The sequence below is a fragment of the Nyctereutes procyonoides genome, unplaced genomic scaffold, assembly GCF_905146905.1.
Source record: "Nyctereutes procyonoides isolate TBG_1078 unplaced genomic scaffold, NYPRO_anot_genome, whole genome shotgun sequence".
Classification (NCBI taxonomy): Eukaryota; Metazoa; Chordata; class Mammalia; order Carnivora; family Canidae; genus Nyctereutes; species Nyctereutes procyonoides.
In genome coordinates this window covers 14,523,586-14,549,853 of record NW_026575133.1, presented here as the reverse complement: position 1 = coordinate 14,549,853, position 26,268 = coordinate 14,523,586, and the positions used below count along the sequence as shown (strand labels likewise).

The 26,268-nt window shown below is 43.8% G+C and overlaps 1 protein-coding gene across 2 annotated transcripts in view; it reads right to left on the bottom strand.

Annotated features, from left to right (window-relative positions):
- Positions 1 to 26,268, bottom strand: part of RBM20 (RNA binding motif protein 20) — a 181,258-nt gene that overhangs the window by 58,104 nt on the left and 96,886 nt on the right. The window contains exon 1 of one of the 2 annotated variants that reach the window (XM_055300526.1): positions 7,379 to 7,584. The exons of the other annotated variant lie outside the window; for it this stretch is intronic. Coding sequence (XP_055156501.1) covers positions 7,379 to 7,461 — 83 coding nt within the window. The 5' untranslated portion in view covers positions 7,462 to 7,584. Of the gene's footprint in view, positions 1 to 7,378; positions 7,585 to 26,268 lie in introns of those variants that run through there. 2 annotated transcript variants of the gene reach the window in all.

Genomic DNA, 26,268 nt, shown 5'->3' with positions numbered 1-26,268 from the left:
AGTATCATAACAGGAAAGTTTTATAGCAGACACAAAATTAATGTCAACTTATCCACTAAGAACATGTTCTTTTTCTTTTCCTTCTTCTATACCAATGTTCTTTCTGTAAAATGGCCTTTATCTTATAAAGTGAGGGGCACCTGGGTGCCTCAGCTGGGTAAATATCCAAAGCAGGCTCCACACCCAGCATGTGAGCCCGACTTGAATTTCTGAGATCAAAATTCGAATCCGGCTCACATGCTGGGTGTGGAGCCTGCTTAAGATTCTCTCTCTCCCTCTGCCTCTGTCCCCCGAACCAATAAATAAATAAATAAATAAATAAATAAATAAATAAATAAATAAAATATTTTCTAAAACCATAGCACTGTAGGTGGTAACTTATTTTTAATATTCACATTTGTTTTTGTTTTGAACTTTAAAACTTATAAAAATATAAGGAATATAACAAATCTTTACAAGTTCACTGCCTGCCCATCACCCCAAATTAACATGTCATGATTATGATCATTTTTTTAAAAAGACTTTATTCATTTATTCATGAGAGACACAGAGAGAGAAAAAGAGAGAGAGAGAGAGAGAGAGAGAAAGGCAGAGACAGACAGAGGGAGAAGCAGGCCCCATACAGGGAGCCTGATGTGGGACTCGATCCTGGGACTCCAGGATCTCGCCCTGAGCCGAAGTCAGATGCTCAACCCCTGAGTCACCCAAGTGTCCAGATTATGATCATTTTTGCCTCAGATATTTTTTTTACAAAACAAAACTATACAAAGTTGAAGTCCCCTTTGAGACTGCCCAGGCTAATTCCTCCATCTCCCTAGTGACATTGTTGTGTGGTGAGTCTATTTAACTGTATCTCTCTAAACATAGAAAAAGTATAAAACTAAGAGACTTTTCTCTACCTGCATGTCTTGTACCAGCATGTAGGACTGGTTCAACAGTACTTCTCCTAAAGAAAGAAATGCATATTGTCTATAGTTTCTTTTAACACACTGAGGTCTGCAGGCAGTATGGTGGTGTGAAAAAAAATACTGAACTAAAAATTGGAAGAACCAGGTGCTGCAGCAACTGTTTACTTCCTGTGCTTACCCACTGCTTACTCCTTACTCCAGAGGCTGGTCAGTGTCCCTTTATATAGAAAATGAAAAAGTTGGATGAAAGGACCTCCTGGGACGCCTGGGTGGCTCAGCAATTAAGCGCCTGCCTTTAGCCCAGGGCGTGATCCTGGAGTCCCGGGATCGAGTCCCACATCAGGCTCCCTGTATGGGGCTTGCTTCTCCCTCTGCCTGTGTCTCTGCCTCTCTCTCTCTCTCTCTCTCTGTCTTCATGAATAAAAAGTCTTTAAAAAAAAAAAAAGAAAGAAAGAAAGGACCTCCGAGATCTCTTTCACCTTTGAAATCTGATAACTCTCAGGTTTAATTTCCTCCTCTGTCAAATGGAGATAATGTCTGCCCTTGTTGGCTGTTGCAAAGAGCAAACATGATGCGCAGGCACTCTGTAAAGCATGATGACGTTGCTGATAGAATCGAATAATATTGAATAATAATACATAAATATTATAAAATAAACACTATTTAATAAGTATTCTTACTCATATATGATATGTTATATATTATTAATAATAAAATATTACATGTTGATAGATAATAAATGCTGTAAGATAATTTATTATTACTTCTCACAAATTAAGCTATGTCTAAGCTCCTGAAAATGCTCTTATTTTTTTTTAAGATTTTATTCATTTATTCATGAAAGATTCAGAGACAGGCAGAGACATAGGCAGAGGGAGAAGCAGGCTCCCTGCAGGGAGTCTGATGCGGGACTTGATCCTGGGGCCCCGGGATCAGGATTTGAGCCAAAGGCAGATGCTCAACCACTGAGCCACCCAGGTGTCCCCTGAAAATGCTTTTAAAGGAACTACACACACACACACACACACACACACACACACACACATATGTGTGTATATATATATGTGTGTGTATATATATATATATATGGCATGGTTCAGATATATGTGATGCTGGCCAGTCAGCACAAAATAATTTAATTTATTCTATCTTTGTTCTCTTTGGCAGTCAGTTTAGCACAAAAAGAGTCTCTCTTAACTCTATCCATGAAGATTTTGTGAACAAAATACCAAAAGTGCCTCATTAAAAGATGTTCTCCTCTACAAAAGCACTCCACAGACTAAAGGAGCCTTCCATCGTAAAATGAAGCTCAAATCCATTCTGGGCTGCAGTCGGTTTGCCTGAGACACAATTTTTCAGAAAATTCATGTTGAATTTCACTGATTTTGTGCAGGCTACAATTGAAGGAGCTGTTTTGATTTCAAGGATTAGGAGAGATCTTTCTGTTTCCTCAGTAACATAAGATAGGGTGGTCTCTCAACCAACAAACATCTCAGGAGAACCTCGGTCTTTTGAGATGGAATAACAAGCTGTTTGAAATGTATATTTATAAACTACTATACAAGTTCTCTAAGGCACCAAATGTTAATGTTTATACATGCAAATGAAATATTTAGGAGTTTATAGGCCCAACTGCCCTTATGAAGGACAATGTGCACACAAACATGAAGACTGTCCCCTCTCCCTGTACAACCTCTGCCCCAGTCCCCCCTCCAGGTCCTTCCAACATGCAGCTCAGATGGCACCTCCTCCAGGCAATCTTCTCTGACTCCTGCCCCCACCAGTGTGTTGTTACCCCTTCTGTGACCCCCCCCATAATGCCCTGCTGCCCCATTATCCTCAATTACGCCTTCTAGCTCCTACTACCCGCTCTCATAATTGTCTACACAATTGCTCATCTGATGTCCTCACTGCCCCGTGATTATTTTGAAGGCAGGAATTATGTGCCATTTCATATCACAGTACCTGGTACATGGTTGTGTATGGTACCAATAAACACTTCTATACACATACACATATGCTCCATGTGCTGTGTGTGGACTTAGTAGTTGTGTATCACATTTTCAGTTTGGTTTCCTAGCTAAATGTTCCAAGTGTACGTTGCTACAAGGCTTTGAAGACGAAGCTCTATAGAGAATGTGGATTAGATTCGGTCTTTGAACACTGTCAAAACTATGTAAGTACCAACCAACCACATCAAGTATAAAATTTGAAAATATTCAACAAATAGACTCGTTGTCACATTTTTCCTTTTAACTAAATCTGAAGAGAGTGCAATTTTAGTGTGTGATCTGAGAAGATATAAGAATCATCTAATCTACATGATTCTGAGATAAAACACATGCTCTGAGAATGATCCAAGCCAATTTTAGATCAAAATAAAATTTTAGAATAATTTTCATAAATTAAATTCTCAGTCAATATAGCTGATCTTTCCCCAGAGTTGCCTATTAACCTGGACATTTTAACCAATGTCACTTAAGCCAAATACTAGGAGTCCATATGAAACTCAAGATGCAGTATGGGGTAATTGGCGGGGAGCGAGGCAGAGGTATAGCACTGTCTTGGTCATAAATAGAGCCATTTCTCAAACAGGCCTTCCCACCAATAACTGTACATCTCATTGTGGTCACTGTACCCTGTAGAGCTGAGTTTTCTCATCTGTGAAATGGGAGGGTCAGATGAGACAACATTTTTAAGGTTCCTTAATGCCATATGATTCTAGTATGGTGTGTGTTTTCTTAAAGCTGTTACTTATGGCACATGGAAAAGTTAAGATTAACTGACCATGGTTTAGTGAGAGATTTCAGCCTTGGGAGATCTGAGTTTCTACCCCCCTCCAGTTCTGGGTGACTCCAAAGAGAGGCATTTAAGCTCCACTCAACAGCCCTGTCTATAAAATGACCAGGTAAAACCAGAGCAGTGGTTTTCAAGGGTTAGGTGGGCATCAGGAGAGCTTCTTAGGGCACCTGGGAGACTCAGTGGTTGAGCATCCACCTTCAGCTCAGATAATGATCCTGGGGTCCTGGGATTGAGTCCTGCATTGGGCTCCCTGCAAGGGGGGGAAGCTTGCTTCTCCTCCTGCCTATGTATCTGCCCCCCCTCTCTCTGTGTCTCTCATGAATAAATAAAATCTTAAAAAAAACAAAACAAAACAAAACAGGAGAGCTTCTTAAAACATAGATGCTGGGCTCACCCCAGTTGCTGTATCAGGAGGTCTGGACTGGGCTGAGAATTTGCATTTCTTACACGTCCAGGTGATAATGATGCTGTGCTTTGAAAACCACTGAACTAGAATATCTGGAACCTACCTTGTAACTATAAGAACCTATGGTGGGTTATAAAGAATTTATTAACAACTGTTTTTAATAAGCTACTTCCACCTACTAGGCAACCAGTATACCAAGAAGGGTCTTCCTTTTTTATAAGGGTTTCAAATACTGCAGAAATAACTTTAAGGGCACATGCAGCTCCTTATATCTACCTTCCTTTAAGAGACTCAATTCCTGATTTCGGCTCAGGTCATGATCTCAGGGTTGTGGGACTGAGCCCCACATTGGGCTCCGCACTAAGCAGGGAGCTGTTGGAGGTTCTCTCTCATCCTCTTCTCTGCCCCTCCCCGCCCCTGCTTGTCTTCTCTCACACTCAATCTCTCTCTCTCTCAAATCAATAAATAACTCTTTTTTTAAAAGAGAGAGATTCAATGGATGTGTTCAACAACATTTGGCCTCCTGGAATCAAAACAAGAGTCACAAAACCCTGGGTAATCTAATTAGTTTGTTGATTGGCTTAGCGTCTTGTTATCAGGTTTGATGAACAGGAAGAAAGCATAGCTCCATTTATCCTAGTTCACTGATGCAGAGAATAGATGGATCAGACTCCAGAATGCCAAAAATTCTTTAGTCAAGCAACATTGTGAGAAAGTTCACCTTCCAAACTTATCCTAGGCTAGAAAAAAAAAAGTTTTTGACAAATCTTCTTTATCATTAAATTTTAAACATGGTGGTATTGCAATTACCTACAGTATTTTTAAAACACCAATGCTTGGATCAGATCTCCAGAAATTCTGATTCACCCTAGGTTCTGGGATTTTTAATAGCTCCGCAGGAGAACTTTTGTGAAGCAAGTCTGAGGCTTGCCAATCTATAAAGAAATACAATCGATCTGTTCTTCATTACTTTGAGCCCCACAAGCCATTTTTCCCCACAAGCCATTTTTGTCACGACAAGCAGCATGACCATTTGTCCTAAATTATACTTAAGAATAAACACTGAACTTTTTATAAGCCCACAAAGAGTCACAAACACAATGGGCAATCAATTTTTCTTAGCTATATACACTGAAGCATCTTTCACACGGTTCAGTATTTTTTGTGGCAAGACTTTCTTCACAGTATACATAGTTTCTGCTGCGGAGAGCCAGATGACAATGGCCAGGGGTGACTTTTGCCTTCTAAATTATAAGCACCTTGAAGACATCATCCACATCCTAAAATCTTTCAAATTCCTGAGTGTCTCTCTGGGTCGGTACTGGGCAAATTAGAAGCACTGAACAAATACTTATCCAACTCACTTGAATTTATGACTGTCTCTGAGCATGTGGGAACGCAGACCCTAGCAGAGCATGCTCAGGGTTTCATTGTGAAGCTTGAGGTATGTTTCCTGTGTGTGTTGGGAATGCACAGTGTCTGATTCTGTTAAATTGCTTAGAGCAAATGAGAATATTAAGGTTGGACCATTATAAATTTGCCATACAACTATTTATTTGAGAAAGCATCCATTTCCTAAAGTGGATGGAGGTTTCTGGCGCCTTAAGACACCTACCTTTCTGACTACAGACAACAAAACACAGGTGTCACCCAATGCAGAAAATATTATATACAGGTTACTTCTGGCTTTTGTCTCTATGTTACACAGCTGTGGCCAGATGAAAGCTACTGAATAAAGTGGATAAAAACACAAAAAACAGAAACAGTCAGATGTAGCCATCTTGGTTACATTTGCACGTGCCATTTTCCATATCTTCTCAGAACACCACAAATTAAACCTGTGGTTAAGCCCCACAGAGACTTGAGAGCTGCCGTGGCTAAGGCAAGAATGAATGGTTAAAACTCAAAGGCTGACTTTTCTTTCACTCAAAACTGCTCTCCAGCACTTTCCCCTGCTACCCCATGCATTGCTAATTGGGAGCAGTCAACGCTGGACATGTACGCAGTCCTCTATGGTAAAATTGATTATTATATTACTATGGAAAATAAAGGAGTCATTTCGTTCAAAATATCAAGTTCCACAAAATCATATGTGGCAGCTGTTGGTGTATGCACGTGGGGGAGGGGTGAGTGTGTGAAAATATCTCCCCTTCGGTTTTCTGACATCTTCACAAAGGAGTGCAAAAAAGAAGAAGAAGAAGAAGAAGAAGAAGGAGAAGAAGGAGAAGAAGAAGAAGAAGAGAAGAAGAAGAAGGAAAAAATATGATTCCGACACATTTGAGGCAGAAACCAATGGCAAACTACAGGATGGATTTTTTTTTTTTTTAAGGTCAAAAAATTCCCATGAGGTAAGATACATCACACACGCCGTTTTACGGGTATGGGTTTGCTTTTACGCACTTGCAAGAAGAAAGCCAGTCGTCCTCTCCCGAATGTGTCAAAGCCACTTTTAATTGCATCAGATAAAGAAACGAGGTGAGTCATGTCTGGCTGTGCTTGAGCCTGCTCACAGATCATCACACCCCTATCCAAATATGCTCCCTGCCCCTCACAACAGATGTTTATACACTTGCTTGCTTGGGGACTAGGAAAAGAGTTTTGTTGTGAAACTCCACTTCGAGACACGGAATAGTTGCACAAGTGCGTGTCGCGGCTCCTTCAGAGGTGCTCAGAAGCGACTTTCAGGCATTATTTCTTGGCAAAATAGCCCAGGCTTCTGAATGCCAACACAGCGCTCCCTTCCAGGTTCACGAGCGTGACTCTGCAGGCAACACACACAAGACCCTCCAAACGCCGCTAGGGTCACTTTCCACCGCTGACAAATTTCCAGCAAAGCAATACAAAACATCTCAGCCTTAAGAAACCCCCATCATTCATAAGGCTGCAGGATTCCAAAAATGTCCCCCTCCGTTCCCTCGGGGTCTGGTGATCACGCGGCCCCGCAACTTTTCTTTATAAAAGGGTTTTTGCAAACCAGCGGAAAAAGAGCATCTAGACTCGCCGACATCGGGATCACGGATTTCACTGGGGTCATGGGGAGCTGTCTTGGGTCACATGTTACCCTGCTGTCATGAATCGGTTCTTAACGATTTTTTTTTTTTAAACAGGAGGGGGTGGGGATACAGACAAATCGCATACTCATGCACAGATGCTTAGCGCCAAGAACATGGTCAGAAGTGCCGCCTGGACTAGGGAATAAAAAGAAAGCCCTCGACTTCCTTCTTGCGCTGGGGACAGGTAGGAAGATGTCATGCAACCTTACCTTTCTGGAAAAGACCAAGGCGCCTGGCATTGAGCGCTCACCTGAGGCCAGCGAAGCCGGGAGTCGTTTTGGGTGTCGCGCATGTGCCTCCCTAGAAAATTCCAGGGACATTCTACCGGCTTTCTGCTTGCCAATCACGACAAGCGTCCACTTGGACTCTCTGGAGTCCGGGACGGGGTAGAGGAGGGGGAAAGCAGGCGAGGGAGCGAGAGAGAGAAAGAGCGGCCCCAGGGTGCGGCATACCCGGCTGGAAGGGGAGTCACATGCCGCCAGGAGCCATTCCTGCTGCATTACACACGCCGAGTTAAATGGCAAACAATATCAGTCCATGTTTATGCCACATGTTCTCAGCCTCTTCACATATCAACACCCAAGCCAGCTCTGCACAGACAGGCCTCCTGAGAGCGCCTCTGAAGGAGAGGGTCCTGTGCTAATCGTGCAACCATTTTAATTAAAATCCCAAGCCTCCTGTCCTGGTTTGCTTTGCTATTTCTCGTTTCTCATTGGTAGTGGTGGGAGCGATGGTGGTTTGTTGTTTATTTGCTTGTTTTGTTGTCGTTGTTGTTTTTTCTACTCGGTTTGCACGGGCAACAGTCTGGTCCTGGAGGTGGCCAAAAGGACATTTAGCAATGTAGTAGCCACATCCGACAGCACCGCACACTGACCCCCGGCCAGCAAACCTCCTGAACAGCTTGCCCCTTCTTGGTTTTATTTTTATGGAGCAGGAGATGGAGTGAGGTGACTCGCCATCATTTTACCTGCTCCGTGGTAACTGCAATGCTTTTCAGCAGGAAAAATGACGGTCTTCTGCGCTAAGCAGTGGCTCTTCACAACGGTGATCTCCCCCTCAGGGCGTGCTGGAGGCATTCTGTTTGTCAGAACTGGGGGATGCTGCTAAAATCCTGCAAAGTTCGGGGATCCCTGGGTGGCGCAGCGGTTTAGCGCCTGCCTTTGGCCCAGGGCGTGATCCTGGAGAGCCGGGACTGAGTCCCATATCGGGCTCCCTGCTTGGGGCCTGCTTCTCCCTCTGCCTGTGTCTCTGCCTCTCTCTCTCTCTCTGTGCCTCTCATGAATAAGTAAATAAATAAAATAAAATAAAATCCTGCAAAGTTCAAGTCAAACCCCTGCGAACAAGGACTACCCAGCCCAAGACATCAATAGTACCTCGGTTGAGAAACTGCTGTAATGCTAAAGCCCTCTACAAGTCTTACAGAAAATATGACACAAAAACAAGAAGGAAGAAAAGAAAAGAAATCCAAGGAGCCCCTCACTGGGAAGACCTGACTGGAAGCCCCAGGGTCCGGGGATGGGCTTCGCCTGAATTGTGGTTTAATCAGTTAGGAAGTTGCTCACTTTTCTCTCCAGGAGTCACTCTTCTCCTGCCACTTTTTTCCTCTTCTGTTACCCATAATATTTAAACAGTCAGACCAAACTGAGCCTTTGGTGATGTTCTAAATCGAAACCAGCTGTCCATGAATGACTACCTCACTGCCAGGGTATGTACAGCAGCCATCATCCCAGTTTGTCCTATCTGGATGGTCTGATGTTCGTCTGTGATGCCCAGTATCCAATATAATCTCCTCTCGAAATTATCAGGAGGGTATGCTTTATACAAAGTAACCCCCCCCCCCCCAAAGACCTTCTGCAGGACGAAGGATTAAAGCTCACTGGGTTCTCCTATTTTATACAGACCCCTAAAGGCAGAAGGATGGGTATGGTCACTGGCATCAGGGAAGCTTCTCTCTGCTAGGACTCAGTGTGTGACCTTCTTGCAGCCCACTGAAAAGTCATAGTGAAAGCCAGTCATGTCTATCTGAACAGTCCATTTCCAGCTGCCCACCAGAGGCCTGAGCACTGCCCACCTGCCCAGTGAGCTCTGGGGAGAGCCCAGGGGCTCTTTCTCCCTAATTTAGTCATAGTGCACTAGCTGCCACAGGCTTGCCTGGCTCTCTGCCACCGACTCAGTCACAGACACCCAAGGCGCCAGTCCCAGATCCTGACCTACAGGAACCAGCCAACCTGGCCACAGGGGCACTTCTGCTCAGGCTGTGGGTCCTGCCCATGATCTACCAGGTTTCCCCAAGGCACAAGGCTTGGCTCCAATCAGCAACTGCACATTTTGCCCTTCCTCTGTCTGTCTTATTTTCACTCTGCTCAGGACTTTCCTAGAATAAGAGTTTACTGAAAAGCACTCCACCAGGGGTGCCTGGGTCAGTTAAGCATTGGACTCTTAATTTCAGCTCAGGTCATGATCTCAGGGTCATGAGAGTGAGCCCTGTGTCAGGCTCCATGCTGAGCGTGAAGCCTGCTTAAGATTTTTCTCTCTCTCATTCTCACTCTTCCCTCTCCCTCTGACCTGTGCATGCGCGCACACTCTCTCGCTCTCTCTCTCTAAAAAAAAGCAAAAAAAAACAAAAAACAAAAAAACAGGGACACCTGGGTGGCTCAGCGGTTGAGCATCTGCCTTTGGCTCAGGGCATGATCCTGGGGTCCTGGGATTGAGTCCCACATCAGGCTTCCTGCATGGAGCCTGCTTCTCCCTCTGCCTGTGTCTCTCTCTCTCTCTCTCTCTCTCTCTCTCTCTCTCTCTCTCTATGTCTCTCATGAATGAATAAATAAAATATTTTTTTTAAAAAAAAGACCCACAACTGCTCTACTACACACATCTCCCCAAATGTGAAGAACAGTATTTAGAATGAGCCCTTCTAATTGTGTGACCCGAGCTCTCACTCAGAGAATAGGACACAAAGCATGGCCCCGTGTGGAAATGAAGAGGCACAAGCTGACCATCACAAACTGCAATGTTGTAAGTACATGTTTAGCACTTTCTGTATACCAACGCTGTGGCAGGCAAGTAGGGAGGGAGGAACACAAGGTGGTATTGAGCATGGATGTGCAAGGCATTATGCTACCCACTTCACATACCTGATCATCACAAGTCTTAAAAATTTAAGATCACTATGCCCACTTTACAGATGAGAGTACCAAACCTCTAAAATGACAGGGTAACTAACCCAAATTCCCAAAGTCAACATACGGTCATTTGAAACAAGGTCTTTTTGATTCCAAAGGCCTGTGTTCCACTAAAACATCCCCCAAGGTGCGAGGTGAGTCATAAAGTAAAACAAAATGAATGCCACAGGTAAGGTCTATTCCAAGTCTAATGAGAATGTTGGACTGGCAACAAAATATGTGGGGCCCAGTGCAAAACAAAATGCAAGGCCAGTGTTCAAAAATTTATTAAGAATTTCAAGATGGGGGGACCCCTGGGTGGCGCAGCGGTTTGGCGCCTGCCTTTGGCCCAGGGCGCGATCCTAAAGACCCAGGATCGAATCCCACGTCAGGCTCCCGGTGCATGGAGCCTACTTCTCCCTCTGCCTATGTCTCTGCCTCTCTCTCTCTCTCTCTGTGACTATCATAAATAAATAAAAAAAAATAAAAAAAAAAAAAGAATTTCAAGATAGGGCAGCCCTGGTGGCGCAGCGGTTTGGCGCCGCCTGCGGCCTGGGGTGTGGTCCTGGAGACCCGGGATCGAGTCCCACATCGGGCTCCCTGCATGGAGCCTGCTTCTCCCTCTGCCTGTGTCTTTGCCTCTCTCTCTCTGTGTCTATGAATAAATAAATAAAATCTTAAAAAAAAAAAAAAAGAATTTCAAGATGGGGATCTCCGGGTGGCTCAGCGGTTTACCACCTGCCTTTGGCCCAGGGCATGATCCTGGAGTCCCAGGATTGAGTCCCACATCAGGCTCCCTGTATGAAGCCTGCTTCTCCTTCTGCCTCTCTCTCTCTCTCTCATAAATAAATAAATATAAAAAAATAAATAAATAAATAAATAAACAAACAAACAAATAAAATCTTAAAAAAAAAAAAAAGAATTTCAAGATGGCAACAGCAGAGCATTAAATTAAATGCAGAACCATTCTAATCAAAGGGGCTCCTGTGAACACATGCCCATGAAGCCAGTCCTGAAAGGGAGGGAAGAAGTCTGAGAGGTAGGGGACTGGGGGGAGGGGGACGCTTCATTATCCGTCCATACTGACAGCAGCAATTCCCAGAGCACTACAGCCCAGGACCATCTGCTGGACATCCAAGCTTGTCCCTGTTTCCTTTGGCCATTCTGTCTCCTGCTACTGAGCTAGCATTAATGCAAGGGCCAGAGAAAGGTCCAGGGGTGGAACATGGGTTGCGGGAAGCAGGAGGCAAATGTGGCCCAAACGAATCCTGCTATTCATTATGATACTGAGTTTCTTGAGGTGACACAATGGGAAGGAATAATTTGGCCTCTACTCCTGGGGAGAGGCCCAAAGCAGGTGGTATAGTAGACGGTAGGGGACAAGTCATGCACAGTAACGTAACAAGAGATACAAGTGGCAGGGATATACAGCCAGCTCACGTGTGAGGAATGAAAGCAGAAAAAGGCTGAGAACCAGTGAGCATAAGGAATGCTCAGGTGGAGTAAGAAACATGGGGTCTGCGTCTGGCTTCCTCCCCAGCTCACTGTGTGACCTCCAGTCAGTCACTGAGTTCTGGTGGTTCAAAACACCCCAGGGCCAAGCATACAAGAACTTACGGGGATGCAGTATGGCCATAAAAGCGATGTTTATCCACTTACTCTTTAATGTTCAATTAAAAACAAGTACACAAAATTGTATATATATTATGGTTACAGACAAGTGAAAGGGAAAATAACCCTTCCCTTAGGAAAGGGGAAAAAAAATTACAGAACACACCCAAATGTCAACAGGGGCAGTTTTTCAGACGGCAAAACTTGGGTAATTTGTTTCTCTGTTCTCCTTTCATAAATGTTCTAATTTTTCCTTAATAAACATGTTTGTTTTTTAGGAGTAATTTTTTAGGGAAAAATACATTTAGTTGGGCTAATGATGCCCATCTAGCTTATAAGGACCTTCAAATGACCCTTTCATATTACATAGTGTAACACAGCCCCTTGCCACAGCAGACACAGAGTTCTCTCCTGGAAAACCATATGCTAAAAATAAGGACAAGGTACATGGAAAAATGAGGCATCTACGCAAAACACGGCGGTGTTCATCTTCTCATGAAGGCTAAAGGACATGACTCAGGTGGGTTTCACACCTGTATTCCAGGAAGGCACTGTGCACAAAGCAGGTGGGACACGCGGGCATGCCGTTCAGGGGTAAACAAAGGTTCATTTTATGACCTCAGGCTTCTCACCAGAAAGATCAAAATCATTAACATGAAGACAGCTTCTTGGTACACGCCACAGTTGAAAGTCGGCAGCCTCCACGCCTGCCCACGGCCTGCCCCTCCAACCCCTGCTGGTCTGTGGGTGGGGAGGAGGAGCGAGCTACCGTCAGGACATAGGGGGAAAGGCAGGGTTACCCAACAACCCTAGAAGTAGGCTCAGGCCTGTGGTCTCTAATTTAACATCTCGAGCTCCTTGGCTCAGTTTTATATACTTTTCAGGGCAGGGCTAAGAACGGTGTTTTCTTTTGGGTTATGCAAATTCAAGGATAGTGTTAACCAATGACTAATCTAGGCTAAACCCAGGATTACAGACTGTAGCTGGGCCTCCTCTAATTTTCAGCACACTGGGCCAGAAGTGGCCACCTCGTCTCTGTTTTAGGCTGGGAATCTGGCTACAGCCAAATCTCTGCCCACGCTGGATGGGCAGAGCTACACTCTGCTCTGGCCACTCCCACCCCAACTCTGCTCACAGCTGAGGTCAAACTATCTCTCCAGACCACTTTCTCCTTATAACTAGGGCTGGCTATGCTATGTTAGGCAATGGGGGGAAAAAAGACAAGTATAGCCAGGGAGCGCCTGGGTGGCTCAGTCGGTTAAGGGTCTGCCGTCAGCTCAGGTCATGATCCCGGGGTCCTGGGCTCGAGCCCTGCATCAGGCTCCCTGTTCAGCAAGGAGTCTGCTTCTCCCTCTCCCTCTGACCCTCTTCCCTGCTTGTGCCCTCTATCTCCATCTCAAATAAGGAAATGAAATCTTTTTTAAAAAAGAAAACTGCAGGGACCTCTGGGTGGCTTAGTGGTTGAACATCTGCCTTCGGCTCAGGGCGTGATCCTGGAGTCCTGGGATTGAGTCCCATATCGGACTCCCTGCATGGAGCCTGCTTCTGCCTGTGTCTCTGCCTCTCTCTCTCTGTCTGTCTCTCATGAATAAATGAATAAAATCTTTGAAAAAGAAAAAGAAAACTGCAGCCAGAAAAGAGGTGGTCTCAGGCCCCTGGGATGGATGGAAGGCAGCAGGTGACCCCTTGACAGAGCAAGGGCAGAGGCTTCAATCTCTTGTCACAGTGAGATGCAAGGAAAGAACAAAGACAGGATTCGTTCCCAGAATGAACAAGCTCGGTCCTGTAATGGCTACTTCCTGCACAGACAAAGGCCAGTCACAACCCGTTAGCAGAGGAAACCGGTTGAGAGTTGTGAGTCACACGTGGGAATGAGCCCTTCCTAGAAAAGGAAGCTGGTTCTTTGTTGATCAGGGGTTTTAATTCCATTCTGGGTAACTGTTGTTCCTCAGCAGGTTCTCCAGGGGCCCCCAAAACAGAAGCAGGAAGCATTTTTAAGTTTTCCAGAATTGCTCTTTAAAAACTGAACGTAGCTTCCAGAAATAATTCCCATGCTGGGTTCTCAGGGTGACTATATCCTCAGGACCTTTGCACAATCTGTTCCCTCTGCCTGAGAGTCCTTCCTCCAGATTTGCACTGTCCAATAGGGTCACTATTACCCACATGTACCTTTCAAATGTAAGTTATTAATATTAAATACAATTTAAAACTCAGTCCCTCAGTCACACTAGCCACATTTCAAGTGTTCAGTAACTACATGGGACTAGCGACCACCATACTGGATAGCACAGTATGTAACATCTCCAGCATTCAGAAAGTTCCTCCAGGTAGCATCGCTTCAGTTCTTCATGTGACTGGCTCCTTCTTAAGCTCAGGTCCCTGTGCTACTGTCATCTTCCCAAAGAGGCCACTGTAGACCCAGGAACATAAAGGACATATGGTGACTCTTGACTCTCTGCCCCCTTATCCTACCTTTATCACTATCTGAAATTACCTTATTTGTTTCGTACTTTATTGCCTGTCCCAGCCTGGGAATATAAGCTCCATGAGAGCAAAGAGCTTGTCTGCCTCTTTTATTGCTGCATGTCCAACACCCAGAACAGTGTCTGGCACAAACAGAAGCTCAAGTCAATATTTGTTCAATAAATGAGTCTACTCCATCACTTCGGGCTCAGAGGACACCAGCCACCCAAGATAGCTGCAGCTTATCTGCCCATGGACTAAGACAATATCTAAGCATGGGTCCCATTTAGAGCATTTGGGATGCTGGGTGCTGTGGGAGCACCCAGTAGAAGCAGGGTAGCTGAAACCCACCCTGGTCCTGATTTTCTTCCAGAAGCATCAGATGCCTTCCATCACCTCCAACCCAGCTCTTGTACTGTCCTCCTCTGTTTTAGAAAAGATCAAAATACCCTCAAACAAACATATTAGACACCTTCCAACACATGATCACTTTTCCTCCACATGCATATACAAAAGTAAACGATAGGATGGGATCCTAAGCTTAAGGACTTGTTGGTATTTTTTTAAAAGATTAGTTATTTATTTTAGTGGGGGGAGGAGCAGAAAGAGAGGGAGAGAATCTCAAGCAGACTCCACGCTAAGCATGGAGCCTGAAACAGGGATCCGCCTTATGACCCTGAGATCATGATCTGAGCCTAAACCAAGAATTAGACATTTAACCGACTGAGCCACCCAAGCACCCCAACCTGTTGGTATTTTAATACTCCGCATACTCTATGAGTGCTTTCTGATGCCCTGTCTGGAATAGGAGAAGGAAGAGGGGGAAATCTACTACAACTTTGTTTTATTATCACATTCAATTAAAATTTAAATGGCAAGAGTATTACATTCAGCAAAACATGATCGCCATGGTTAAACAGTAGAGGAGTATAAAGATATAAAAATTGGAAAACATACCACGTGTCACGGTACTGAACTTTCATAACAAGCTGAGTACAGAAGTCACCCTAATCAGAGGAGCTGGGCATATAAAAAGAACACACACAATGAAAGGAGAATAATAAGCAAATAGAAAGTAAAATTTGTTCAGAATCAAACAAAGAAGAACTCCCCATAATCAAGGAAGTTGGGGGGCTGGAAGCAAACAGCTTATCTTCTTGCCAAGGAAGAGAGGGCAGCTTTAAGAAGCTTCAGCAGTGTTCCATCTAACTCCTACTAAAGAAACAAATCTGATTTTAAGCTGATCTCCTCTTATAGGTGCACATGGCAGTTATTTGCTAGAACTCTAACTGCTCTCTTAGTGGCATTACTTAATAAATGCACCAACCTCACTTGGTAGGCTGTAGGTGTAGGAGCATTGCAGGACAGTGTAGGAGCACTGCAGGACAGTGTAGGAGCACTGCAGAACAATGAGTTTTTGAGAGAATTGGCAAGATCACTCAACACTCAGCCCCAGCGTCCCTTCTAAATCCCAGTTTTCTCTCTTAGATCTTTGAGCTCTCTGCATAGCACAAGATTATAAGCATTCTGATGGCAAGGACTCTACAATACCCAGCATGGTGTATTCCAGAAAGTAGAAGTCCATTAAATGTTTTCTGAATCAACAAATTATTTATAGGCTTTTCCTCATGCTGATTATAATTTCAGAGGTTTCTGTCCATATTTGGGATAGGAGGACCATTAAACACAAATACATAACTTTATACAATAAAAATATAATAGCTATTTCTCATAAGACAGGTAAGGCAGTAGGATATTCAGATAAACCCTCTGACTGTAAACAACTCTGTAGAAATCCCCTTAGAAAAGCAATGAGGAGTTGAAAAGATGGTGCAGCCCTGTCAGGCCAATTTTGGAAGAAGCTTGAACCAAAGAGGTTAGAGGATTATTTGAGTACGAACATTTTGCTTTTGCCTTAAAGACACTGGAGGGGTACAGATGACAAAAGGCCAGGTGCAGAGCAATTCAATGTAAATAATTACAGGATACCTTTTCCTGCATTAAGCTGGGTTCCAGAGGGCTATAGGCTGAGGATTAGGATGAACCAGAACAAATCTGCAGCTCCTATACCTTCCCAACCCCACAGGCCCAGAAAGAAGGTTGCTCTGTACCTAAGCAGAGCAGGAGAAGGAAATATAAAGGAGATAAAATATTCTTGAGAAGATGTGACCAAAGACCCACCCTCATGCACATTTCAGACCAAGAACGTACAATGGAAATGGGCAATGAATCTGGTTTAAAGTGGTCCTCCAGTTGTGCCCCTAAAAGGCAGCCAGAAGGAGGAAAGTATATTTATTCCAAGCCTCAAGGAATCTCTACAAATAATTTTTTAAGGGCAATACCCAATACCCAATTACTAAAGATAATCAGATACATAGGGAATAAGGCAACATGAGGGAGAACCATTATAAAGAACTGAGTGCAGAAAGACACCTGGACAGTTTCAGATACAGATTTATTAAGTTTATATACGCTTAACACATGAAGAAAGGAAATGCCAAGTTTGCAAATGTCTGCAGGGAAGGAAAATAAATGTAAAAAATGACCTAGAAGATCTGAAAGAGAATCAAGTTGAATGTCTAGAAAGGAAAAATTCAGTAACAAATAAAAATCCCAGCAGAAGTTGCTGGCAGCAGGATAAAAGCAATAGAAAAGACCATTCGAAACCAGAGGTTAGATCAGAGGAAATCGTCCAGAATACAACACAGAAGGCAAAAGTGTGGAAAGCACAGGAAAGTAGATTTACAACATGGAGGACATAGTAAAAAGGTCCAATGTACATTTTGCTGAGAGGGTCTCTGAAGAGGAAGAAAGTTAGGACAGGACTGAGATAATATTGAGGAGAAGAGCTGAGGATTTTCCAGAACTACTGACAAGATAAGCTGAGGATTTTCCAGAACTACTGAAAGATACCATGGATTCAAAAGATCCAAGGAAGCCCAAACAGAATAAATATAAAGGAATGCACACCTAGACACATCCCAGTGATCAAAAGCAAGAGTAAAAAAAAAAAAAAAAAAAAAAAAAAAAAAAAAAAAAAAAAAAAAAAACCAAGAGCAAAATCTTAAAGAAATATTATAGATTATTATAAAACAAAGGATAAGGCTGAGAAATAACTCCTCAACATCAAAAATGGAAGCCGAAAGACAGCTGAATCAGATCTTTAATATGCTGAAACAAAATAATAACCAACCTAGAGTTTCATACACTCTTGTGCAGAGATGAATAATAGCCCCCAAAGATAGCCAGGTCATCATTCCTGGAACCTGTGATGTGCCCTTATACGGCGAAAAAGTCTTTGTAGAATGGTTACATGAAGGATCTCCAGATGGGTAGATTATCCTGCATTACACGGGCTGACGAACACATAGCTTTATTATAATAGAGAGAGGCGGGCAGCCTGGGTGGCTCAGTGGTTTAGCACCGCCTTCAGCCCAGGGTGTGATCCTGGAGACCCGGGATCGAGTCCCACGTCAGGCTCCCTGCATGGAGCCTGCTTCTCCCTCTGCCTGTGTATCTGCCTCTCTCTCTCTCTCTCTCTCTCTCTCTCTCTCTCTGTGTGTGTGACTAAATAAATAAAATCTTTAAAAAAAAATAGAGAGAGGCAGGGGGATCTGACACAGAGAAGAAGGCGATATGAGAGATGATGATGGAAATGTGAAGTTGTTACAATGCTGGCTTTGAAGATGGAGGAAGGAGTCACGAACCAAGGTAGGCAAAGCTCTGGAGGCTGGGAAGGGCAAGGAAATCCCTCTGCCCTGGAGCCTTGGAGGGAGCCGAGCTCTGCTGACACGTGGACAGTAGCCCAGGGAAACGAATTTCAAGCTTCTGGCCTCCTGGGCCGTGTGAGAATAAATGTGTGTTGTTCTAAGTCACCAAGTTGGTTGCAGCAGCCACAGGAAACAAACACAATTACCCAAACTATCCTCCACAGTGAAGACACTGTCAGGATTTCTTGGGCAGACAAAACCTGAGAAAGTCCACTACTGCCAAAGGGAACTCTACAGGTTGCATGGCAGGCAGAAGGGAAGTGATCCCAGATAGAGGGCCAGCAACACAAAAGGGAAGGCAGAGCAGAGAGCAGTGATGGATGCACCAGCTAAATCACCATGAATGTGCCTGGGCAGGACAAGATATTTCATGGTGTGCTTTAATGTAGACAGAATGAAAACACACGGCAATGAGAAAAAATAAGGTCAGATGTTTTTAGAGTATTCCAAAGACCTGGTATTACCCAAAGGGAAATCAAAGTTTTGGTAAACCTCAAGTATGAATACCGTTGCATTATTTTTTATTTTTTTAATACTGTTAAGATTTATTTTTTTAAGATTTTTTTTAAAGATTTTATTTATTCATTCATGAGAGACATACAGAGAGAGAGAGAGGCAGAGACACAGGCAGAGGGAGAAGCAGGCTCCATGCAAGGAGCCCAATGCGGGACTCGATCCCAGGACTCCAGGAACACACGCTGGGCTGCAGGCGGTGATAAGCCGCTGTGCCACCGGGACTGCCCACTGTTAAGTTTTAGAATAGAGTGTGAGACTTTCCTAGTAGAGGGTGATAGAGGTACGAAAGCTCAAGACAAAAGCAAGGAAGTTACCATAAAAGTGTAAATGAGGAAGGAGGCTGGGGGGGTTCGGGGGTGGGGGGAGGTCAGGGACATTTAGACGCCTCTGGGAGACAGTAGGCATCCCATTTACTGACCCAGGACAGTTAGATAAGTGTTTGCCTGATTTGTTAAATTCTGCATACGTGCTTTCAAAATTTTGGGGTGTGTGTGCCATATTTTACAGTTGAAAGTGATTGAAAAAACATCAACAATCACATACTTATCTCATTCAACTATACTCCACGTCCAGACTTTTTTATTTCAGCTCAGTGTTCAGCAAATCAAAAACCCATAAATGAGTTCTCCAGAAACCATTTCATCCAGCCTTCTGTCTAGAGCCGAGTGAATGCTTACTATACCCAGTTTACAGACGATGCAACTAAAGCCTAATGAAATGGATTGATTTATCCAAGGCCAGGTGATTTTATCCAGAGAGTTAATTGGGATAATAGTAATTTCTATTTTTCAAAAAAAAAAAAGTAAATTCCATTTTTAACTGGCCTCTCCCCATTCACCCACTCTATATGTCACAAACTCCTCTGAAAGATGTCCCAGTGCTATATCTGTTGCTCTGTGATAGCACCAGAACTGAGTCTGCATACCCAGGACTCTTAACTATTCCATGTATTTCAGAAAGAGATGCTAGTGGCCAGAAAAGTGTGAGTGCCTGTGATTACAGGGCTTTTGCAAGTCTCTCCCTTAATATCGATGCAATGATACAATTCAGATGGTGCAAGAGCAGGGTTTAAAAAAAAAAAAAAACAGGACACATAATCAAGCCTGGACTTGAGGGTGGCTTCCCAATGAGATGCTCACCCTACACAATGCTGCTAAAACCACAGGTCATGCATCACACCTTGGGAAACAACACCAGACCACAGGGAGCTTCCACTGCCCCAGACCAAGGAACTCAAAAGGAAGCATCACTCAGCCTGGTGCGCGGGCAGGGACAATGGAGAAGCAGAGGCACAAACTGCAGCAGCAGCCTAAGAAGAAAATCTACACAGAATTTTTAAGAAACCAGCTTCATCTCACTATACAAAAATATTTAAACAGCAACTTCATTTACTGCTAATTCTCTATACAGTCGTCTAACAGATTAAAACAACTACCATAAAGCACAAGATTTTCAACGCTAGTCATGAAAACATGGGAGCTCTATGTTTGCCTCAGGGCAATGTCTACTCTTCCCAGATGCCTCTCACTCTCAACTTCTGCTATGCAAACACCATCACTGCAATAGGTCCTCTTAAATGACAACGCTGTCTTAGTGGATGTCAGCAAGCAAGTGGTGAAATTAAAAGTTGCATAGGCAAGTCCCAGCCAGCACATTGGGAACCATGGGTTTCAAAAAGTGTTGCCATTTTCTCTCAAATGGTTCAGGTCATGGAGAGCCTCAGTGGGTTCATTTTCAGGCATATCCTAAGAACCACTGTTGTGACCACAGAATGGAGTCTTCAAAAGCTCCTTATTTCTCAAACCACCTTGCAGGGAAAGAATCCAGAAGATGCAAAGAGGAGATGTTCCAGTGAGATGAAGAGTGGGGGAAACAGAGAAGAGAAAGGATAAAATACGAGATAGGCTCTGATATAAAATAAATGTCTAGGGACGCCTGGATGGCTCAGCAGTTACGTGTCTGCCTTCAGCTCAGGGCGTGATCCTGGGGTCTTGGGATCAGGTCCCACATTGGACTCCCTGCATGGAGCCTGCTTTTCCCTCTGCCTGTATCTCTACCTCTCTCTGTGTATCTCTCATGAATAAATAAATAAATCTTTAAAAAATAATAATAAAATAAATGTCTTTAGTACATGTAGTGGAAAATCGAGGTGAATAAAGAGAATGTGTGTGTCTACACCCCCAATTGGATCCTGCTACAATTGCCTCTCAATTTAAATACTGGGTCAAGTCTCTTAAAATTCATTCCTGTGCAAAGAGGGGCCATGAGAGGATTATTTGCCTTTCAACTCTGATTTTCTTGTCATTTAGCATCCAGATGAGTTTTACAGGGACATGTAAGGTTTGAAGAATCTGTACACACACACACACACACACACACACACACACACAATTTATTTAAAATGACAAGGATCTTCTTTGCATTCCCTGCTCAGATTGAGAGCAGTGATAACTTAATTACAAATACTCAGTGGAGGGCAGCCCAGGTGCTCAGCGGTTTAGCGCCGCCTTTGGCCCAGGGTGTAATCCTGGAGACCCAGGATCGAGTCCCACGTCTGGCTCCCTACATGGAGCCTGCCTCTCCCTTTGCCTGTGTCTGTGCCTCTGTGTGTGTGTGTGTCTCTCATGAATAAATAAATAAAATCTTAAAAAAAAAATACTCAGTGGAGGGGCACCTGGATGGCTCAGTCAGTTAAGCATCTGCCTTTGGCTCAGGTCATGATCCTGGAATTCTGGAATTGAGCCCCAAGTTGGGCTCCCTGCTCAAGGGGAGTCTGCTTCTCTCTCTGCCACTCCCCGCCCCCCCTTATGTTCTCTTTCCCTCTCTCTCTCAAATAAATAAATAAAATCTTTAATAAATTTTTTTTTAAAAAAAACAACAAAACTCAGTGGAAAACTGCACCAACCCCTCCCTTGTTTTTGTTTGCAAAGCTCTCTCTCTGCAGGCAAAAAGGAAACAATCCCCTACATCACTCCGGTCTCATCAGGTCAACCCCATTTCACAGACAGGAAAACTCCGACAGGCCTGCAGATCCGTAGGGGAGGCAGGATTCCAAGGCTCCTGTTTCTAAATTACCAGACCACAGACAACCATCTTGACCAAAACACTGGTATCTCCCTAGACAACCCTAACATCCTTCCTCCATGTTCCCTCCACCAACACCATACCATACAGGGTGTATTTCTTGGCTCTTTTTCATATTATGACTCCAGAGCAATAATGGAGAATAATGGAGATCAATTAAGCAGGTACACCAATGTCAGCAGCATGCCACTCCTACTCAATCCCAGCTAATTAAGAATCTCTGCCACTTGGTAGGGAGCACATTTATCACTACAGGACATGCAGATCCACCCTGCCAAGGAAAACAGAAAAGTCTAGGGCTTCACAGACATCAGGCAACGCCTATCAGCTAAGAGGCTGGGCAAGCATGAATTGAATGTGATGATAATTGCTTCCATGCACTCATACAGAATTCATGCTTATGAGAGGGCTCTTCCCCATGTACTCTTCCTTCTCTGTTCCTCCAGCCTTGGTAAGCTATCCCACGGAGAGAAGAGAAAATGTGACAGCTCCGAAGGAAGAGACCTTAGCTGATCAGTCCAACCCTCTTGTTTCCCAGAATGAAAAACCCCTGAGAGGGAAGCTTCTCACCCACAGACACAACTTGGTGACAGCAGTGCCAGGACCAGAATCAGACTTATGGGGTCAAGCAATTTCCCTAATACAACTATAGCTTCCACACTGCATGCTGATCTGGGTTGGTAGTTGCTTTGTGATTTCTTTTTTCGTATTTGTGCCACTGAAGTGAGCATTCTTTGTGTTTTCTCAAAAAAAAATTTATATACAAAAATATGGATAAATATAGCAAATTGTCATATTCCTACCATCCAGAATTAACCAAGGTTAACATAGCCTCAATTTTAACACTGAAGATAAACATCCCATCCTCCTCCCTCCCATTCTGTCCAAGGGCAATATGTATGTGTATATTTTTAAGCCATATTCTCATACTACACATCTGTAAATCATAGTATATTAACAGAGTCAAATTTATCAACCTTTTCACTCCTGAGTTGTTGGGGTTTTATAGAGGGATGTCTTTTCTAAAAAAATTATTTTAACCCCAAGGGAATATTATAACAATATTCCCCTGGATTATCTTCTAACAGTGTCAAAGTTTTGATTTTCACATTTAGGGCTAGCTGAAATTTATCTTTATGTATGCTATGAGATAGTATCTAATATTTTTCTCTAGAAAACAAGTTGTCTTGGCATGAGTCATCGAAGAGTTCAGCCTTTCACACTGGTTTATAATACATGGTTACCCATGCCAAAAGTTCATAGGGATTGTTAGGTCTGTTTCTCTGCTCTCTAATCTGTTTTATTGCTCTCTTGGTTCTTTAAAAAAAAAAAAATGTGGGCAGCCTGGCTGGTTCAGTGGTTTAGCGCTGCCCTCAGCCCAGAGTGTGATCCTGGAGACCTGGAATTGAGTCCCACGTCGGGCTCCCTGCATGGAGCCTGCTTCTTCCTCTGCCAGTGTCTCTGCCTCTCTCTCTCTCTCTCTCTCTCTCTCTCTCTGTGTGTCTCTCATGAATAAATAAAATCTTTAAAAAAAAATGTTTCCAGAAGTATCACACCGATTTATGTACCTTACTCTTTCAAATGAATTTCAGAATTGCTTTGTATAGTTCTAAGAGAAATCCTATTGGAATGTTGATCAGAATTGTCTTAAATGAGATGCTTTTATGCTAATAGGTTGTCCCATCTATGAACATATCATTGACCATTTATTATATACTCTGATAATATTTTATGATTTTCTTATCTATGTTTTATTTCATTTATTCCTAGGTACAATAAAGTTTAGTTGCTATTATGAACAGTATCTTTTTTCCTATAGGTTACTGTTGTTATACAGAAATGCTACTGTTTTTCTTATGTTGATACTGTACTCTGCAATTATGCTTACTTCTTTTATTAAACATAATACTTTTGAAAAGTCTTGAATTTTGAAGGTACACAATTATATAATTTTTACATAACAAGAACTTTGCTATTTTCCATCTTCATGCTTCATTTATTTTTCTTATCTTATTGCATTGCCTAGATCCACCAGGACAACATCGAACAGCAGTGGTGATATCTAGTATCTTTACTTTTACTTCTGACTCTAATTGGGAATGCTTCTAATTTTTCCCTAGTATGCATGATATTGGCCACAGAATGGTAGTTGCCTTTTTTCATGTTCTCAGATGACATCTTTCCAACTAGTAGGTTCTTGGGGCACCTGGGTGGCTTAGTCAGTTAAACATCTGCCTTCTGTTCAGGTCATGATCTTAGGGTCCTGGGATCCAGCCCCACATCAGGCTCCTTGCTCAGGGAGGAGTCTGTTTCTCCCTCTCGTTCTGCTCCTCCACCTGCTCATGCTCGCTCTCTCTCTCTCTGTCAAATAAATAAAATCTTTAAAAAAAATTCCAACTAGTAAGCTCCTTTAGAGCCAGGCCTAAATCTAAATCTAATACTCCTTTCCACCCACCATAGTACAGTGTTTGTCACACAGTAAGTGCACAATAAATGTTTGCTCATTGGTTGCATGTTTCTAAATTCTACTACTCAGTGTTTCTTTTGACACTTCCTGTTTCTCTGACCCCAGCAAATGTGGTAGAAGCTGCAACAACATTTGGCTAGACAGTTCTAAAATGAGTGTTCTTCAAGTCTGCATGTGTGTGTACATAACTTTATAGAGATGATGGCTCACGTAGTGAGGTCCTGAGAGTTCATGAAGAAAACAAAGGACTCTGGTTTTTAAAAACTGAATTCTGTCAGGAATTTGGGATTTGACTACCCTCTGAAAACTATTTATCCTCTCCCTCCTTATTCATCCCATGTGAACAAGGATTTTTTTGGAGATTAACTGGCCCCTGAATGGCTCACTGACTTTTCCGGAAACAAAAGGCCTGATTTCTTTGTGCAGAACAACTCCAGGGGCAGGAGGGGGTTGTTCATACATTTCAGTTGGAGTGATGCCACACACCTTCTGGCTTCTCAGCAAGAATGCAGTTCCTGGGAACATGGCCAGCAGAGCCCTCCTTAGCTGTACACACAAATCCACCAGGAACCACATTCAGTCCTGATGAGAAAATGCTGGTGGTGAGGAAGAGAGAAACAGAACTGCAGGCCATCCTTCCTTCTTGTGCTCAAGTGCCTGTTCCCTTTGAAGCTGACAGAGCCATCAGCTGTACTCCTGAGTCATTTGTCCCAACTCTTAGCTCCCCTTCCTGCAGTACACGGAGGAATGCAAACGTCAGGGGATGAGATGACGGTGGCCCCATCCCAGGCCTCTCCAGCCTTGTCTTAGCAAACTGCTAGAAAGAGGGAAAACTGGGTGCTGCACATCTGGGGTAAAATCAAAATGGCTGAAGGTGGCAACCCCCTCCTCAGCAGCAAGAAGTGCAAGTCCAGAGCGGGCATGGGCAATGGAGAGAAGATTGTGCTCCCCTCGAAGCAGGGGACTGAGTTCAAGTCTCAGCCCTGCCACTTACTTATCATCACAGGCCACCTTTCAATCTCTAGGTACTTCATTTGCAAGGCATCATGGCCTCAAGTACTGTCGCACCTGGGACCATGGCCACCTTTCAATCTCTAGGTACCTCACCTGCAAGGCACCATGGCCTCAAGTACTGTCGCAGCAGGGACCGTGGAGAAGGGAGAGTCTGCTTAGTCTCTGAAATGCCCCGAGCCCCTGAAGGAAGTTTGCATGAAGGCCTGACACTGAAAATCCCTGAATAGATCACGTGAAGGACCAGGGCAAGCTGAGAAGACGGGGGACAAGATGTTAGCGAGGCTCTGCCAGGGAGACCCCCAAAGGCTTCCCTCAGAGTGTCAGTAAAATGCCTTGATGACTTAGCAGCCTCTCAGGATACAACCAGCCCACTGTGGACCAAAGCAAAAATGAGAGAGGCTGAACCGAATGGCTGGACTGGCTGCCTCTGGCCCATCTTCACCTCCTCCCCACTGTGACCCTTGCATCCATGCAAGGCCTCAACCTTCAGAGTCTGTCTACACTATGAATGGCAAAGGCAAATCCATCCAGTCTGCACTCTCCCCACTGCCAATGCCCCACCGGCATTCTGCCGGAATTACTCCCATTTCCCACGCCTCACTCCCAGCCCACACACCACACACACACACACACACACACACACACACACACACACCAAGGCTAAGAATATATAAATAATTATTCCACGTGCACACAACTATCAAGTGATTATAAGAGTTGATTTTAAGAGCCTGGTATTTCACTGCAATTTTAAGAGTCAACAGAGAGCTATCCCTCTATATCTTACATCCAGCCCAAGTCCAGTGCATCCCCCCTGATGCCTCCTCTGAGTGATCCAGGCCTTCATAGCCCTTGTTTCCAGAAACATCCACGGTACACCGCCTGGCCCCAAAGCATCTGTGCCCTATTGCTCTCTGGTGGCTTCTTGCATGCTGCTCTTTGTCTCCATAGCCAGACTGGGAGCTGTCTGAGGACAGGACCTGTCGTCCAAGCCTTTCCAGGGGGCTTACTGA